Raw genomic sequence first — 19,949 nt, forward strand, 5'->3', positions numbered from 1 at the left:
AACTTTATGAGTTATTATTTACATTTTTGGACCAGCTAGTCACAATTTCCAAATACCCTCTCTCTACAAGGTGGAATAATTGTCAAGGGCTGTGTAGACACAGGGATATCTAGCTAAAAGGCTATGGACTCTCTTAAAAGTTAATGTACTCTCTAGAAAGAAGCACGAGGCTTTCTTAGTTCAGACATTCAGCAGAGTCATGCACACCTAGGAGCTTCAGTTCCATTTTCACAGCAGTGTTTTTACTACCTGCTAATGAGATAATCCCTTATTTTAAATACGACTATTCCCAGGATGACAAAAGCTGGGATAAATGAATACAAAATCAGAAAGTTTGCAGTGAACCTAGATGTTGCACCTGGGCAGATGTTTTCATAGAAGTCCGTTTCTTGAGTGGAGATACATATTGAATTAGCTGTCACAGAACCATTTGAGCTGCCACAAATGAAAGTCTGTCCATAGAATTCATTGACAACAAGAATCTCACAACAATATTTTTGAAAGGTAAAATAAGTGAAGATTGTAAAAGGAATGGACATTTCTTCTGTATTTCTCAAGAATCCAGATCCCACAAGCACAGAAGAGCTACAACACTATTGACCACATTTGGGTTTTGGACCATACCAAGTAGCACAAGAGTTAGAAGTTTGCTAATTAAGTGGGGAACCAACAGAGCAGCAGAGAAATACCCAAATCTGGCAATGTTTGGGTATAAGCCCAGAGTCCTAGGAAAAAACAGGAGGTCTTCCATTAGCCATCAAAATGATGTGAAAATCTGCATCATTTTGAAAAAGAATACCATGTAGGATAATCCAAGCTGAGTGGAGGATATGACAACTTCTATTTGATTTTTATAACATGTATAACATGTATATAATACATACATGTATTACATACACTACACACATATTTAAGTTGAAATTTAAAAAGAACACTTCTGAAATCTGGATTGACCTAGATGCCTTTACTTGGTCAATGTGTTAGGATCCAGGACTCTGTGAGAAGATGAAATTCATGACTAATGTTAATTTGATGTGTCAGCTTGGTTGGCCCAGGTGCCAGATATTTGGCCAAACATTATACTGAATGCTTTTTTGAAGGTTATTTTTGAATGAGATTAGCATTTAAATTGGTGGACGTTGAGCAGGTTACTTGCCAACCCCCACTATAATGTGGATGGACTTCATATAGTCAGCTGAAGGTCTACGAGAACAGAGACTGACCTTCTCCACTCCATCCCTGAGAAAGAGAGAATTCTGCCAGCAGACTGACTTTGGACTTAATGCAAACTCTTCTCTGTATATCCAATCCATGCTCAAATCCTTAACATAATGCTGTCTTTCTCTTTCTCTTCATAAACATATATATCCACATAATATTGGTTTTGTTTTTCTGGAGAACCCTGACTAATACACACACCTGGAAGGAATTGAGAGTAGAGATGTCACTCATTTGCTGTCTTCTGGAAAAATGGATCTAGAGCAATTTATTAGTGCTTAGCAGGACAAATTACAGAATACATTGATGATTTTTAAGTAACATTGCCTTCAGTAAGTGAACAAGTGTATAAAAAAATGTTCTCTACTCTATAGATGACTCAAATTGAGATACTATTAAAGTTAAGCACAAATAAGCACCAAGATAATTCTAACTATATTCCAAAAAATACTGTCATGATCCATTGAGATATGAAACACTATTATAAATTTCAATTACCTGAGGAAATGTAGCCTTATATAAGTTCTATATGCATAAATGAATCTAAGTGGTACAAAACCAATTGTGAATATAAAAGTGGGAACACTCTATTCCATCAAGGAAATAGACTAAAATTTCACATTTTAAATAAAATTTTCATGTACATTCATGAAGGGTATTAGGATGCTGATTTCCTGCAGGATCACTGCAGGATTTCGTCTTTAGGATAGTACTGACATCATAGAATAAATTGGAGAGTTTTTCTTTTAGTATTTTGTTTAAGATTGGTACTGTTTCATTTTTTGGCTATTTGGTAGAATTCCCTGAGTTATTTGGGAGATGATGGCACAAAGGTGGTGATCGGGAAGGTTCCGTGCTTGTTCCTAGGAGGAAACTCCAATAATTAACAAGAGGCTTGTTACACAGAGAGAATATGGCAGCTTAGGATGACTATGAAACACCTGTTGGCCATCAGAGTCAAGCACAGACTACAACAGAAGACATAGAGGCGTTTCACACAGTGTTGAACTAAAGGTGGGTGGAGAGAAATGCCTGGAAGGTGTGGTCCAGTTTGGGGGACACAGAAAGCAGTACAGTCAGCGTAGCCAGGCACCGGGGAATAGGAGAATACGGCGGCACACATCTGCGAATGAGGGGGAGCACACACGGTGGTCCACGAAAGCCAGATCTAAGGAAAGGAAAGAACAAAGGAGTCTCCCTAGACTGCACTGGTATGACTTCTTTCTTTCTTTCTTTTTAATAGTTATGATAGCGTTGAGTCTTAACTCCTAAGCCACTGGGAGCCTCCTGGTAACTGAACTCTTGAAGAGCTCTTAGAGTGAACAGACTGTGAAGTCTTAGAGATTCAGACTGGAACCACAGAGGAGAGGGATTTAGTACAGAGATGCAAAGACATTTTGACATATAGAAATCCATCAGCTGAATTCAGCATAACAACACATAGAAAGGTATAAATTACATGATGCAGGAATCAAATGAAAAGATGCAGAGAAAGCATTTGATAAGATTCAGTATTTATGATAGCACTTAAAAATGGAACTAGAAGAAACATATTCAACATAATAACGGCTTTCTATACCAAATCCATGGCTAGCCTCATACTCAGTGTTGACAAACCGAAACTTTCCTCTGAGATTACTAGGAGACAAAGGTGTCCTTGTTTACTTCCACCATTCAACATAGTATTGGAAGTCCAACCTAAAGCCATTCGTATAGATAAAGCTATAAAAACAATCTAAAAATGGGCAAAAGTAAAATCACTATTTGCAGGTGAAATGGTAATGTACGTAGAAAGCTCCAAAAACTCCACTAAAATACTATGAGAAACAATAAATCAGCACACATTTTGAAGTGATTTTTAAGTGGATGCTACAAAATCAATATATAAAAATCTGCTGCATACTTAGTCTGCCTTCTCCAAATTGTCTTTCCTTACTAGAATTTCAATTTGTTTTCACAATCTTTTATAATTTTTGAACTATCTAACTATAAATTTTGAAATTTTGAGAAATTTTCTTCTTATTTAGCTATGGCTTTTTTTTTTTTTTTTAGTTGTTCCTGATATTAGTTTGCCCAATAGATAAAAGCTCTTAGAGGCAAACAATAAATTGTTATTGCTTATGCTGTCTACACTGTCTCCTTTTTTCCCCTCCTGCCCCTCTTAGGTGCTTCTTGAGGACTTTATATATATATATATATATGTGTGTGTGTGTGTGTGTGTGTGTGTGTGTGTATAATATATAGACTATATAGGTGTACACTGATAATACACACACACTTACATATGTGTAGATACAGATAATACAGATAAATATCTCTATATACACATATTTATTAAGTATATAACATAGATCGTGTGGGGTGTGTGTATATTTGGGAATGTGAAAGTAGTTTACTGACAAGGTCAGTGGTTGTATCAAAAAGGCCTAATTCTCCCAATTCTAACATCAGCAAAAAGATTAGCATTTCAAAAAAATTTGACTTTTAGGGAAAAATTACTATTTCAAAAGTAATGTGGTATAATTTTGGTTTGATTTTCATAATGGTTGCAGTGATCAGTTAACTAGGCTGATTTCCCAGCCAGACTATGGTGCTCATTTGTCTAGAACATTCTTCACATGCAGGGGAAGACAAGTGGTTGTTGTTCTTTTGGTTATCCCATATTGGTTATGATGGACTTCCTTAGGTCTCCTACAATGTAAGTATCACAGAAGGGAAGATGAAGATCTGAAACGTTGAGACTTTATTAATTCTCAAATTGTATTCCTTTATAACAATGGGTGGGCCACATTCATTTTCTGTGCACTGAAGCCAAACCTGCCTAATATGTGTCTTTAGTTGAATAATTAAGAATACCATTATAGTGAAATGATCATTTTGGTTTTTCTGGAGATCATCTTAGTTTTCTGGCTATAATGTTCATGAACAAGAACCTCCTAGTAATAATAAAAATTTTTACAAATATATTAAAAATTTTCATGACTACTAGTTGGCACATTTAGACATTTTTACTCTGATTTGGCTTCAATAATAATTTTTGTGTTTACATTAGTCATTTTCTGATTCAAAATATTTAAGATATTCACTGAGCTACTTCATTGTTAAGTCTTAATGATGAGTAATTATACTAAAACATACTGTGTTCAAACCAATCTATTGGAGCTCCTTTTTAAAGTATAAATACTGTTATAGATTATGCGGCATCCATTCCTCACTCTGCGTGAGGCCAGTGATATTAAAAATAGAACAAGGTAAAAGCCCAACCAATTTATGTCAAAATCACAGGATTTCACTGAAGGGCATTCAGGGAGTTGTACAATTATATTCACATTTTATGTGGAAAATTTCTCTGTAGAGAGCATATAGTTAAGGTTCAAATAGTCTGAGTTGCTTCACTGAATAATAGCTAAATATGTTTGGTATATATTTCCTACTACTTCCCTTTCTTAGAGATTCTTAGTGAGCCTCTATGTATTAAAAATCTCAGATGTTTGCATGAAAGGAAACTGGTTTAAATAACCGACTTAACAGTTTTTAACTGTTTTCTAAATATTTGAGGAAGCAAATCCTTTTCACTCCATGGCTGGGATCAGTGTTTTGTAGGACTTACTTTGGGAAAACTTGAGCACTGTGTCTATCTGAATATTTAGTTCCCATTAAATAAATGCAAGGAAATAACTTCCTTCTGTTTTGGTCTGATACCAGAACACATGAGAAAGATGCTAATAACAAGTACAGGCCTTTATAGCTGATGACATGTGCTACATGCATTTTGTCTGTCAGAATAATTAGTCACCCTGTTCAATTTGTCAGGTTAATCACTAATCCCTTGTCTTTCAGAACTTATGCTCCAAATTGCAGCTGACTCTTAGTTGTTAACTTTACTTCACATAACCATATTTCCTAGCACAGAAGTTTAGGTCAGGATTAGACATCTGGCCCAATCTAGGCACCCCATTTCTTAGGAGAATTGGTAACTGGCTTTCTGAAGGGCCAGGTAGTCCTGGGTGGGACTGGATCTGTACCACTGTAGCAATCTGCTGTGTGAATGAAGCAGAGAAAGCCAGTTTTAGGAGGGAGTGTGGAGAGTTTTCTTATTAAGGTCCCAAAACTTCATTTTCTGATCCCTAATACTTTCTACTCCCCAGCTACAGAGTGCTGTCCTTAAGTTTTAGAAGATATCAATCTATATATCTATTCATCTATCATCTAGCAAGCTAACCATCTACCTATCATTTATTCAAATATCTATTATTTATCTACCACTCTTACTATAAATATCTATATATAAGTGGACTGCCTGCCTCATATAATCTGCATATTTAAATTTTGGGGCTAACCTAATTCATATTAATTAATGTTTCTTATCACTTCCCAAACCATGGCCCCCACATAAATCAAATCCTATTCCTCTTATTTCTTACTTTATAATGTCAAATCCAGTATTCCAATGTTTCCAATCATTTTCATGTTTACTCCATTCTAAGTTTCCCAAGTATTTCTGTGCCATTTTTAGGAGAGATCTTTAGTTAATTTTAGTTTCCTGAGATATAGTCAAGGTGAGTGCACCTGAGACTACATTCAAACTTGTTCTTAAAGTTTAAGCTGGAGTAGCAGTAATGCTTTAATAAGAAATCCAATATTAGGGCAGGTGCAATAAGACAAAGATGTCAAGAACGTGAGGAATCAGAGATTTTATCCTACCTGATAAGTAAATATTTAGTTTGCTACACTTTCAAAGATATTGGTGGAAGACACAGTATTTCTGGGTCAGTGATAAAGAAGTTTATTATTCACACTCTTATCAGTAGCCAGAGTATCAAAATTACTTTGTGCCAAATCTCTGAGCCCCAATTTCTACAAGATGACACAGAGGGTCAGGTGACCTGCACACATACTGTGTTGAAAGAAACCTTGAACTTAGGGAACCTGAATCTTTTATAAAGGGCAGTAACTATGCCTGCTTTGTACTCTGCTGAGGAACACTATTCTTATCTTCCAAGGTTGTTTGCTACACAAATATCTTTGAGCTGAGAGCTTCACGCCAAGCAATATTTGCTCACTAGACATGAATAGTCACAAGAGATCTTTGGAAAATTGTGCCCACCATGGGGTTTGTAATCCTTCTTAGAGTAATGTCATACAGAAAAATAGGTAGATCAATGTAACAGAAATAAAGTCTTACTTATCTATGCATATAATTGGATTTCTACTGCCTGAACTAAAAACATTTACTTGCTTTAATTTCTACAGTGCAATTCTGATACTGACTTCACAGAGTTAGTGCAAACTTCACAAGTCAAAGGCACTGTTTGCCATAGACACTCCTCACTTCAGAGACGAGCTACAAGCTTTGGGGCTCTCAGGTCACCCATATTTGTGACCACCTACAAATTCATGGATCTCTACTATCACCCAGCTTTAATAATTCAACTGAATGACTTGTAGAACTCAGGCAAGTTACAAAACCACAGTTTCTTAGGAAGGATACAGATGAGGGCCTGTCAAAGGAAGAGATGCACAGGGAATTATCTGGAAGGTCCTAAACATGGAAGTCTTTTGTTGTGAGGGCATGTTACTTTCTAAGCACACCAATGTAGGCTAGTCAACGAGGAAAGTGTAGGAGAGAAGGGAAATTTCTCCATATTCCTGGTTCTTCTTGGTCTGGATGAGTAAACATAACAGCATCAGATTAGCCACAGAAAAAGACCAATTTGATTATGCATTCATGGGGAACTTATATAGAAAATGAGGATATTGACATCAGTGGGGGGGATTGAGGCATCAGTGGGGGGGGGATTGAGGCATCATCTTGAACTAGGATAGGAGTCTGGGCTCCAAGTAGAAAAGAGGTGCCCTCAGATGATGTGGCGAGGGTGATACTTATGACAGTAGGATGCTCTGTTATTGTATCCTTGCCCTCTATATGGATAGGGCAAGCTTCAGTAGAAAGATTATTCTGATAAAAATCCTAATGTTGGAAATACCCCCAACGTTCTTTCTTCTAGGTGGTTAAAGGAGTGGATAAAGTTCCTCATCAGCTTGCAGGGACTAAATTGATCTCAGATTGAAAGAATTTACAAGCCAACATGACTTATTTTGGGAGAAATATTATGAGCAATTTAAAAATTACTCTCAATTTCAGGTATCCTTAGTTTCTATTCAGTTTTCATTACATAGAAATGTGTGACTGGATCATTGACTACCCCTCTCCTCAGAGGTCAGGCGATGGAGTTGATGTGTCTCTAACACTCAGCCCTCTCTCACCACAAAAATCTGTCTTCCTGTCTTGACCAGCTTTCATCCTGAAGCTAGGAAGGGGTTCTCCAGGAGTCAGCTCATTAACATAACTCAGAGATAGTAAATGAGGCCATTATATATAACAAAGACATTCAGATGACTCAGGAAATTCCAAGGATTTAGCTTCCCTTCCAGAAACTATGGACAAACATCATACAGATTCTTCATTACTTAAGCAGTTTTCCTACCTATTCTTCCAGATATATGCAACAATAAGTTTGTAAAATTAAAAAAAAAAAAAAAGATGGGTGAGGAGGAAGATAGAGGTTGTAAGTGCAATAATATTTATAATGCAGACATTATTCATATTTTCTTCCTGCTATTTTCTTCAAATATATCCTGCTTTTCCAATCAAGGTTATTCATGGGCTTCTTGTATCATAGCTGTGAATTTTGTTGTCATTTGATTTTCTCATTTTTTAAAAAAAAATCATAAATGTTATTCATGCATGCTGCCACTGAGTATATATATATATATATATGTATATATATATATATATATATATATATATTATTTTATTTTATTTTTTTTAAAGATTTATTTATGCGTACAGAACTGGGGTACAGGCCAGAGTGCAGGGGCAGTGAAAGGCTCCACCAGAGAGAGAGTAGAAAGCAGAGCAGGCCAATCGAGGAAGTACACACCGCTGAGGGGAACAGCAGGCGGGTCAGGAGAAGTCTGCCATGCCATGTGGTCACCTCCTGGGGCGGTGATCGAACTCACCCTGAAGTGGCTTTAGCTTAGTAGTGCCTGTGCTTTAACTCGCTGAGCCACCAGCGAGGGCCTCTGAGTACATATTTTTATATAACTTAGTTATCGCTATCATTTTTTAAGGAACTACTTTTTCTGTTTCCTGTCCTTGTGCATAGTCAGAATTTCAAGAACAACATTACATAGTAATAGGTGATAGTAAGTCTCCTTGCCTTCTTTGGCATTCTTATGGGCATTCCCCCAAATTCTATTTCTATCACAAGACTTTGATCTTACCTGTTTCACATCTTGAGTCTTTCAGTTAATGACTAGTATCTCAGGCCTAAATTTTGCAACAGGAGTACCACTGGCATTTTGGGGTTATCTTTTATTGACATGGATTGTTCTGATACTTAACATCCCTGTTTCCTATACAAGATAACAGCATTGTCCTTCCAGTAATAGTGAAAATTCCCAAATTTCCACACATCCTGATTAATACACAAAGGCACAGCACTTGACTGGAAAATATCTGCTTTTGAAAATAGAAAAAGGCCAATTTCTGTCTAATTCTCCAGTGGCATCCCTACATGATGTGAAAAGGCAAATGGAACCAGAAAGAATAGTTGATGTTTTGAGGTTTACTACCTTTCTAACAGGATATTGAAAATTTGGGGATCTAGATTTTCAGATTTTTGCAAGTTGAAAAGGATACTGATGCTTTAGAGAAGTTCCTTTGTCCACACATTATTCTGTACTAGCAGTTTCCAAGTCACTTTTGTACTCTGAGTAAGCATAAGAATTTTACTGGCATCATCACTAATTGAATGCATTTAAGAGCGAGTTGTTATATTTTATGTGCTAGAAAATGATGCCTTTGTTGGAACCAGTATATCGAAAATGACAGACTCATATTGAGTCTGTAGACACAGGCCTAAGTCAAATATCTGAAATTTATCTTTAAAACTAGTACATCAGTTGACATCTTCAATAATTTTTTTCTGTAGCATAATAAGCATACGGACTCTGATGTCATTCCAAGACTAGGAAGCTAAAACCGGGTTGTTTTTTTTTTTCTCCACTATGTTTTTCCTCTATGAATTTCATTTTATTATTTCTTAAGGCTTGCGTTTCATTATCTAGTTCCTAGGGATAACTTTTAGATTGTTCTTTGATTTCAAATGGCATTCTTTTTTTATTTTGCATGTATATCATCTTGCTTACTATTTTTCCCTTCCTAGCACTGCTGTGGACCTGACCTCATTGATCCAGTTAGTTGATTCAAGAAGTGTCTTGTTCTGTTCCACTTGGAGATAAATTTTTGTGATCTTGACTATGCAGAAGCCTGATGAAAGGCAGGACAGAGAGGTTAGGAGCCCAGCTCTGGAGCCTGAATCCCTGGGCTGAAATCATCGTTTTGTGAAAAGTGGGATTTATAATAAAGTTCAGCTCATAGACTCTTCAGAAGTAGCAAATGTATTAAAATATAGTAGGTGCTGAAAATAGTGGCTGATCCATAGTAAATGCTATGTGAATGCTTATTGTTATACAGCTTAAAGTTTAGTTGTGTATTTTATCCTGAATATATTTTGACTCCTTCCCTGTATACTGGCTTGTATCTTGCACAGTCATTCTGTATGCCAAGACAGTTGATATAAAAATTAGTTTTATTAATGAGAGTGCCTTTTATGGAACAAATAGAATCTTGCATTGTCAGGAGCAACTAGATAGATTCTTTCTAAACATCACAAACTCTTTCTCACGTGAGTTCAGGAATGAAATCCCCAGTTATTTAAATCTAAATCACTTACAAAGAATTTGTGTTTTTCCCAAAACTATTCCTTGGGAGGAATTGCTATGTGATTCTACCTTTTGTCACTTCTGAATTAGGTCAGAACTTAGTTGATGGCTAGATGTCTCGGACATCTTGCTGATAGACTGGCTATAAATTCCTCCAGTGCTATGTATTTTCCAGATTTCTACAGGATCACCCCACCATGCACATCAGCTGATAAGGGTTGTTTAGTGAGTCCTGTAAGTAGCTATACCATACCACTGCATATCTTCAAATATATTTGACTATGAAAGACATTTTCTGTGTACTTTCTGATAAAATATAGACAAGACTAGACTTTTGAACTAAAGAAAAACTCTAGGGAAGAAAGTTTTCAGAACAAAAACATACTTTGAAAGAATAGTTGGAGAGAGTTCAATTCCATTATTTAATTATGCTTTTTGAAGGGCACAGCATGTCAAGATATGAAATAACCAGGAGGAATATTATGGAGGTGATGACAAACTTTTCCAGTAATAGGTACAAATGATACCATTTTCTTCCAAACAGCTTTGACTATTTTGACACTTTGTAATATTTTTAAGGGGAGACCTGGTAACATTGCAATATCTAGAAGAAAATAAAAAGGTAGGAGGCTCCTTCCCCAGTGATTTATTACACCCTGAAGATTGTAGAGTATTGAAAACTATCTAGATAGGCAGTTTCAGGTGCGGAGTTCCAGATGTGGAAAGAATGTTAAAGAGTGATAAAGAAAACACATTGAAACAGTGGTAAGTAATTAAATCTTTAAACATTTAAGTGTCTCTTTGTGTTTACTTAGTTAAAATAAGGAATATTTAAAGTTATAGAAGATCAAAAAAGATATTACATCAAAACAATAATCTGGGAATACAGTCAAGATAAATGAGGCATTTTCAAGGTGAAGAATATTAAAATGCAATTGATTTTACAATAAAACTAAATGTTGTCACGATACAATATTGTAATTTAGAACTGCTTTGAATTGATGACAGCATTTATACTCTTCTATTAATTGACATCTCTGGGTTATTTGACGTTCATTGTGACTACTAGAGTGTACTTAAAGCAACCATATCTAAGTCAGCTTTAAATATTTGAAGTTTTAGCAGTAATAAATGACAACTGAATATGTTGAAAAGACTGCATTTAATTATTTGGGTAAAAATACAGCTTTGACTAAGAACATGCAGAAAAGACTAGGTTTGTCCAAATGAAGTGAAATGGAATCTAAAATAATGAATTTCTTTATCAGTGTGATGACAGACCTCTGCTGCTGCCAGCATGATGTAAAATTGATGACACCTGATAGTCCCAAATGTCCCTCATGGGTAGGGCTGACACAGTGGAATTCTCCTTGCCTTCACAGACATGCGGTGGAAATGTCCCGTAATCTAGAGTCCACAACACCCATAAGCAACACCACTCATGCACACAGAAAATGGGGCAGAATGCTGAGTTCTGTGACTTTTTCATTTGAAAACTATAATTGACTTTACTTGACTGTGTAAGCTTTTGAATTTGTATCATCTTAGTGTAGCAAACATATCTATTTAATTTATATCTTCCTAGTACCAAATCTACTAATTTACTGTTATACTGAAATATTATTAATTTACTTAAATCTCTTAGCCTCCAATGTGTTCTTTCAAAATTTATTTTTTTGCCCACTTTATGCAGTTATTTAGTTTTTTTGCCTACTTTATGCAGTTGTTTAGTCTGCTTTATATTTATGTAGTTTACTTTCATAACTTTTGCTTTCACTCTATCTTGCCTATTTTCATTTTATTTTCCTATATTTTATGTCAGGATTTTCATCCTGTTACCTGGATTTTAAAGTTATCAGCTAATACACCCCCCACCTATTTTTTTTTTTAAAGATTTATTTATTTGTGCATACAGAACTGGGGTACAGTCCAGAGACTCAGGGGTGGCGAAAGACTTCACCAGAGACAGAGTGGGGAGCAGAACAGGCAGATGGACGAAGGGGAGCAGCAGGCGGGTCAGGAGAGGTCTGCCACACCATGTGGTCACCTCCTGGGCAGGCGGGAAATGAACTCATGTGGAAGTGGTTTCAGCTTAGTGCAGTGCTTTAACCCACTGTGCCAACAGCCCGCTGCACCACCAGGGAGGGCCCCCTCCAAAGCCCCCCCCCCACACCTATTTTTATTTGTTTTTATTAAATACTTAATATTTTAAAACTTTTTTTCAGCCTCCACCAAATCATCTGTGCCCATACTCCATCTGCCTCCCTCCCCAGTTCACTCCACCCTTTCTCATTTTGGTAACCATTATCTTTTTCTGCAGAGTTAAAATTTTTATTTCTTGGATTGTCTGCATTTAATTGATATTGGGTATTTATATTCTGCTGTGAGTGAAACCATACAAAATAATGCCTTTCTGACACAAGCTATGCAACCTCTATTTACTGACATAGTCCAGATGGAGACAGAAATGCTCTGAAAAATCAGACTTTCCACGCTAACTTATGTTATGACCTCCCTTTTTTGTATAATCGTAATGTCAGAATATTCTGAGCAACCTTCAGCTTACAATTGGAGTGTTTCAGCCTCAAAGGCGCTACCTGGCCCTGGCAAGCAAGTACTGCACCAGGGTGAGAAATTCCTCTTGAAGTCAAAAGTCATTAAACAAATGGCTGATTAATAAAAACAAATGGCTGTTACTGCAAAGTCTCTCTCACTACCAGACAGAGGAAAACCCAAATCTTATCACTGTATCTCACAGAGCCTTCTATTCAGTTTCTAAATAACCACTCAAACTTCCTACTACCTAGTCTTTAGATATGGAAATTCACCCAAGTCGCCTATGCAGAGCTAATCAGATTTTCTACCATTTAGACTTCAAAAAAACTCACTTAAACTTTCTACCAAGTTTTTCAAAGAACCTTACCTTAATTTGATTTACAAGAAATTTCCTCTTCCTGCCCTCACTTTACTTTACCCCCTAGGATGTCTCTATGAGAATGAAAGCCATTGAGTAATAGATAATGCTTAAGGGACTTTATTTTGGGTAATCTTCACTGTAGTAAATATAGTAATCTTAGTCTTAAACTTTGTGAATCTATGTACCTGTTTTAACCTTGATAGATTGATTTTAAAAATGTTATAATCTCAACTAAAGGTCAAAAGGACCCCAGACTATTCTTAGCAAAAAGGTGATTGTGATCTCAGCCCATTTCATATGCTAATCTCATCCCTCTGCCTGCTTGAAGTGTATAAAATAAACCTTTGCTAAAAGCAGAGCAGGAAGACTTGTACCAAATTCCATTCCCTTGTCTTCCTCGTGCCTGCTCCCTTTTTTCCCCTTTTTCTAGGAATCTCCGCTCACCGACGCTGTTCCCACCTTGAGATCCTGCCTGTTCTACCCCCCAATAATCTGTGATCAGGGACAAAGAGTCTCCTACACCTTTCACTTTCTGACTGATTTCATTGCAGCATAATCACCTCAATATCCATCCATTTTGCGCCAAATGGTACCACTTCATCTTTCTTCAATGCTGTATAATACTCCTTTGGATATATGCTCCAGTTTCTCTATCCAGTCATCTGTTGAAGGACACTTGGGTTGGTTCCATGATGTGGCAATTGTAAACAGTGCTTTTATGTACATAGGTGTAAAATTTTTCAGATTCATTTTTTCATGTTGTATAGTAAATGCCTAACAATAGTATTGCTGTATTAAATAGGATTTCCATTTTTATTTTCTTGAGATAGCTTCATACTTTTTCTACAAGTATATCACCCATCTAAAATATATATTTTTTGATGATTCTCCTAGCTTATTAAATGAGAGGCAAGGAGATATAGTCTGAGGTACAAAATGTGAGTGACAAAATTAATTCATGCTTTGAATGGAGGCTGATGAATTTTGCCTGTCTTTCCAGCCCTTTTAACACAGAAAAAGGCCGACTAATTAAAATTGACAACAACAGGCCCTCCCTGGTGGCGCAGCCGGTTAAAGCACTGCACTGAGAAGCTAAAGCCACTTTCGCATGAGTTCGATTCCCGCCTGTCCCGGAGGTGACCACATGGCGTGGCAGACTTCTCCTGACCCGCCCGCTGCTCCCCTCAGCAGTATACTTCATGGATCTGCCTGTTCTGCTCCCCACTCTATCTCTGGTGAAGCCTCTCATCACCCTTGAGTTTCTGGCCTGTACCCCAGGTCTGTATGTACAAATAAATAAATCTTTAAAAAAAAAAAATTGACAACAACAACAACATTTTTTTTCAGTAACTTCAGCAGTAAAACATTGAGTCTTCCATATTAACAGTCTTAATTCGGTCCACCCTGGCAATGGGTTAGGACATCACATGTAAGCTGGCAGCAGCCATTTCAGTGCGAGTTCAATCCCTAGGCCCGGAGGTGATCCACATGGCCTGGCAGACCTCTCCTAAACCATCTGTTGTCCCTTCAGCAGTGTACTTCATTGATCTGCTCACTCTGTCTCTCTGGTGAATCCTCTTGCCACCCCTATACCTCTGGCCTGTACCCCAGTTCTGTATGCATAAATACATCTTTTAAAAAAATGATTAAAATTGTTAAGTTTTATTTTTTAAGTCTTAATTTCAACTTGAAATGATCACATATGTATAAATTTAGGCCTCGCTTTTTCTACTACTCAGGGGGAAGTTTTCCTATGAATTCCGTGCATTGGTTTCATGTACTTGTATTATTGCATACTAAGAGCTTCTTGGAAAGTATTATGTATTAATATTTGAAGTTCACATTTATGCATTTATTTTATAACTGAAGTATTAATGCACAGGACCAAGAGGAAAACTGGAGCAGGTATCCCTTTTGGTCTTAAATAAACTGACTAATCAACAAACAAAAAATTAAGGAAAAGAATTCACTTCTGAGCCACATGCTTCCTTCCAACTGTAAGGACAAAAATAAGTTTCTATTAATGGAGATTGACTTTGTCCCTTCAAAATAAAATCTTCAGCCTTCTATGTACATCACAGGAGAACAAATTTGTTCATCTGACCACAGAGGAGCTCATTAATGTTAAGTGAAGATCTGAGCAAAGTTCAAAACAAAATTACAAAGTAAAAGTAAAAATTGTATACTGAAAATTGGACTATGGTGGAGATTTAATGAGAACTGACCCCTGATATTCACCCATTCATATATAATGATTTTTGCAGATGCTACTTAATGGTTTTCACTTCTGCATTTTTTGCAAGCCCTGGAATCCATCAGATCTGGAAGCAAATATTTCAACAGTTCCCAGAAAATTTCTGGCTTACCCATATCCAGGAAGTTATGTGAGTCTCATGAGGAATTCTGTTCTTGTAAGAATTATGATCCATTTTGCAAATTCTGAAGAGTTGAATTAGGGTCAGCAGTAGCTACTATTTACTTATTGCCCACTACGTACCAAAATTGTGCTAAACACTTTACCTGTATCTTGTTGTTTAATTCTTAAAACAACCATATCAAGTATAAATTATTATTCTCCATTTTCTAATGAGAACTCTGAAGCTCAGTTAACTCAGAGTCATATAGCCCAGTAAGTAGCAGAGCTGGGACTGAGATTCAAGTCCTAAAGATTATATTCTAAACCATCATTCAATACTGCTCCCAGTACATATAGCAAGATTCTAAGAAAAGAAAGCAGTTAAAATTGTTTTGTCATGTGTTTTTAAGATAATCTTGAATTGATTGGAGATTAAACACATCATCATGATTATTATTGTGATCTTATCAGCATCATTTAAGATCTAGTGATCCGTGGTACCATACTAAGATCTATGGGCATGGACAACATAGAAGCATAGATGCAAATTTGCAAAGAATATGACGTCAAGAAATAAAGTCAACCATTGCAAGTACCACCAGTGCTATATATTAAAGTTGCACAAATAATGAGGGTGAAATATTCACACACATCAATTTTTTATAGGAATCCAGGCCTGCCCTTAGCTTAAGTTTCCTTGTGATTCTAACCCCTTTTCTTTGGTCTTTTCCTTATCCTCATGTTAGTCCTTCTCCTTTGATTCTAATGACTATTTGCTTAAGAAATATTTCTAAAATAAAATGTTAAATTTGAGTTTAATTCTGTTTAACAAAATCAAAACGTTTTCTGTATAAAATGTTGGATTCAAGGACAAGGTAGAAGTACCTTCCCAGGTAACGTATAGTGGTATGGATGAACATTCCTGCCCTACTAGCTTTTTTAAACTGAGGTAACATTGCTTTACAACAGTGTTCGTGATTCACGGGTATAGGATGTATGTTATCACCGCCCCCCACCCGCCCCAGGCACACATAGCCCTTCACCATACTGTTTCTCTCACACACTTTGTTTTGTTTTATTACCTAACTTTTCCCCTTTGGAAGCTCACTTCTACAGTCAGACTTATAGTTTGTTATTAGTTTGGTTTTGTCCAACACTTTGTTTTCTTTCTTGATATTCTACATATAAGTGAAGCCACCTAGTATTTATCTTTTCCCTTCTGACTTATTTCACTTAGCATTATTCCCTCCAGCTCCATCTAGTTTGACTCAAGTGGCAAGAGCACATCCTTAATTTTTAATAGCTGAGTTATATTCCACATCTTCTTAATCCACTCATTTATCCTTGGGTACTTAGGTTGTTCCCATAACATAGTTATTGGAAGTAGGACTGCAGTGAACATAGGAATGCATATTTCCCTTAAAATTAGTGGTTTTGTACTTTTGGGTTTCAGTGGTATTGCTGGGTCAGATGTTGTTAGGCTGTTTTCCACTGGGGCTAGACAAGTCTGCATCTCCCCAACAGTGCACAATCGTTCCTTTTTGTTTACATCCTTTACAGCACTTGTGATTTCTGGTCTTGTTATGGGCCCTTTTCGTAAGCATGAGACGGTGTTTCATTGTGGTTTAGAATTGCATTTTCCTGATGATATGTGTTGATGGCACGTTTTTCATGTGCCTGCTGAACATTTGTGTATCTTCATTGGAGAAGCGTTATGTTTGGCTCTCCTGCCCATTTTTTAAATTATGTTATTTGTTTTCTTTTTGTTGATGTAGATTATCAGTCCTTTGTTGGATGTATGAGGAACAATTTATTTTCCTCTATTAGTGCGGTGTCTTTTGTTTTAATGTTAGTTTCAATAAACTAGATTTTTTATGAATAGTTTTAATAGACACCTATTATTTCATATATGACATCATTCATAATACCTTAATTTACTATTACTTTAATAGACACTCATTAAAATGTTGCAGATACATTTTCTCTTATGGATGACAAATATGCTTAACAAGTGAGAAAACAAATGGAAAATAATATAGATAATTCATGCTCAAGTCTGAAAAATAACATGCATAGAAGGAGAATAATATATCAAATTTATATGAACAGTGAACTCTTGGTAATACTATAGCAATTTTCTATATTTACTATATCTAAACCAAATTTTTTTTTTTACTAAGCTTATCTATTTATAAACTGATGAATTGTTTCTTTAAAAATATTGACATAGGCCCTCCCTGGTGGAGCAATGGGTTAGGATGCAGTACTGCAAGATGGCCACAGCTGCTTCTCTGTGAGTTCGATCTCCAGCCCTGGTGGTGACCCAGATGGAGTGGCAGACCTCTCCTGACACTCCCGCTGCTCCCCTCAGCAGTGTACTATGTCAATCTGCCTGTTCTGCTCCCTGCTTTCTCTCTGGTGAATTCTCCCACCGCCCTGGCACCTCTGGCCTGTACCCCAGTTCTGTAGGCACAAATAAATCTTTTTAAAAAATTGACATAAATAACCCTATATTTTTATAAACTGTCTTTTAAAAGCTGAGATACAGCAGGAATTTTAATTATCATAATAAAATGAAACCTAAAATCTTTGAGAGAAAAGACTGCATGCTTTAAAAATCTTCCTTCCATCACAGATGTTTTGTTCCATCAACTTTTGTTTTGTGATTGCTGTTATACCAAGAGACTGTCTGACTAAACTTCTAGACTTAAATTTTAGTAATCAAGCAGAACAAATAGAAAAAAAATTCTGAGTCCTTTATTGTCCCTATGAAACATTTCTGGTCTGTACTTTTCCTCTTTTTTAATGAGACTATTGAGCCTGATAAAAATCAGCACATTGTATGGTCTTTTAAAGACCAGGCAGCAGATGTAAGGCAACACAAGACTGAGGAAGACAATGTGGTAAAGAGGCCACTGGAAGTTTGAGTAAAAGACCTGGGAATTATGGTTGGCAGCATCTCAGACAGTGAAAGTGTGCAGCTGCCAAGACCACAGAAACTGACTTTGAAGACTGAAGGGGCTCTTTTTCTGCCGAAGAACAGGTGAAAGTTACTTGACTTACCACCATTTGCATAAGCTTGTCAACCTTGCCATCAACACTGCTCCAGAAGCTCAAAACTGGCACCCAAAGATTCTGAAACAGATCAAAACAGGTAGCATCAGAAGGTAGCCAGGCAGTTGCAAAGCTAATGCTGCCATCCTTTCGCCAGGACCCGAGCCCAGGCTCTGTTTCGGCTCTGCTAGCAGAGACTGTCATTTGGAAGGCAGCTCTACTGGGACTTTCCCGTTTTGATGGAGGCTGCAGCCATCTGTGTTCTTTCATACACAGTTCTTTCTTCTGTTGTGTGAGCTTCAGTCCTCACCTATGGGGTATGAGAAGATAAACAGAAAGGCCGGATCCTAGTAGATGAAAACTTCCATATGGGTAAGAAAAACACACACAAAAAAATTCTCAACAGGGCCCTTCCTGGTGGCGCAGCGGGTTAAGCACAGCACTGAGAAGCTAAAGCCACTTCTGCATGAGTTTGATTCCCGCCTGCCCTGGAGGTTACCACATGGTGTGGGAGACCTCTTCTGACCTGCCCGCTGCTCCCCTCAGCAGTGTACTTCATCGATTTGCCTGTTCTGCTCCCCACTCTGTCTCTGGTGAAGCCTCTCACCGCCCCTGAGCCTATGGCCTGTACCCCAGTTCTGTATGCACAAATAAATAAATCTTTAAAAAAAAAATTCTCAACAAAGATGGCAGAGTTCTCTAGATATATTAGGAGACAGATGTGGTTTCAAATTATGAAGACATTTTTGCTTTTAAAGTAATTTTTGCTCTTTTTAGTTATTGTCACCACCATCATCTACTGTAGGATGCTTTACAGTGGACAAAACACTTCCATGTTATGTGCATTATTCCATTTAATACTTATAAGAACCCTACACAAATTCCAACCATCTTTTTAAAGATGAAGAAAGCAAAATTTAGAAATTATATGATTTTTCTAGATGCTAATCAAAAAGCAAATCTAACTCATAATTTTAAGTTGTTGTCTTTCCATTTGCTCCTAGAACTGACATATTCTAATACATCGTTTGTCCCAATTGACAAAATTGTGGGACTGACTTTGTTCATAGTAAAGTGCGTCCCATATCATCTGAAACTTCTTTTGGGCACTGGGACTCTGCAGCTGTCAAAGAAATCACACCTAGAAGTCTAAGTAGAATAGGAAAGATTCTGGGATACTGTGCTTGGGTTCAGGATACTATTTGAGCCTATTAGCACTTTCCAGACTGGCAAACTGTTGGCAATATTTACCCTTCAGTTTGTCCTAGCTCCATAAATACACATTTTCCCAATGCTTCAACTTTGGTAGTAAAAGAAGAAAAATATTATTTTAGGCTCAGAAGCAAAGACTAAGAGGTTATGGGCAGAGAATATATCATCACAATTCTGCAAATTTTACTTAGGCCCTGTAAACATTTCCAGTTCCCAGAGCCCATGTGGAGTTTCTTCAAAGAACGCTAAGCCCTGTTTGTAAGTCAAAAAGAGCACCTTTACCCTGATAACACTGCTATGTCAAACTCTGAAAACACAAAACTGTCAAATGTCAACAGTTTGTGGAGTGGGGTCAAATTAGCATTTCCTTTAGAGAATTTGCTCCAGCTTTTCCTGTTAGGG

At 36.9% G+C, this 19,949-nt stretch overlaps 1 protein-coding gene across 1 annotated transcript; it reads right to left on the reverse strand.

Annotated features, from left to right (window-relative positions):
- Positions 1-245: 245 nt before the first annotated feature.
- On the reverse strand, positions 246-18,605 carry LOC101627478. The gene is given in 4 exon segments (XM_012724785.1): positions 246-580; positions 583-725; positions 2,160-2,386; positions 18,345-18,605. Coding segments are annotated over 4 exon segments (966 nt in total).
- Positions 18,606-19,949: the final 1,344 nt, after the last annotated feature.

This window comes from Condylura cristata, unplaced genomic scaffold (genome assembly GCF_000260355.1).
Source record: "Condylura cristata isolate star-nosed mole 26May11 unplaced genomic scaffold, ConCri1.0 scaffold00014, whole genome shotgun sequence".
Lineage (NCBI taxonomy): Eukaryota > Metazoa > Chordata > Mammalia > Eulipotyphla > Talpidae > Condylura > Condylura cristata.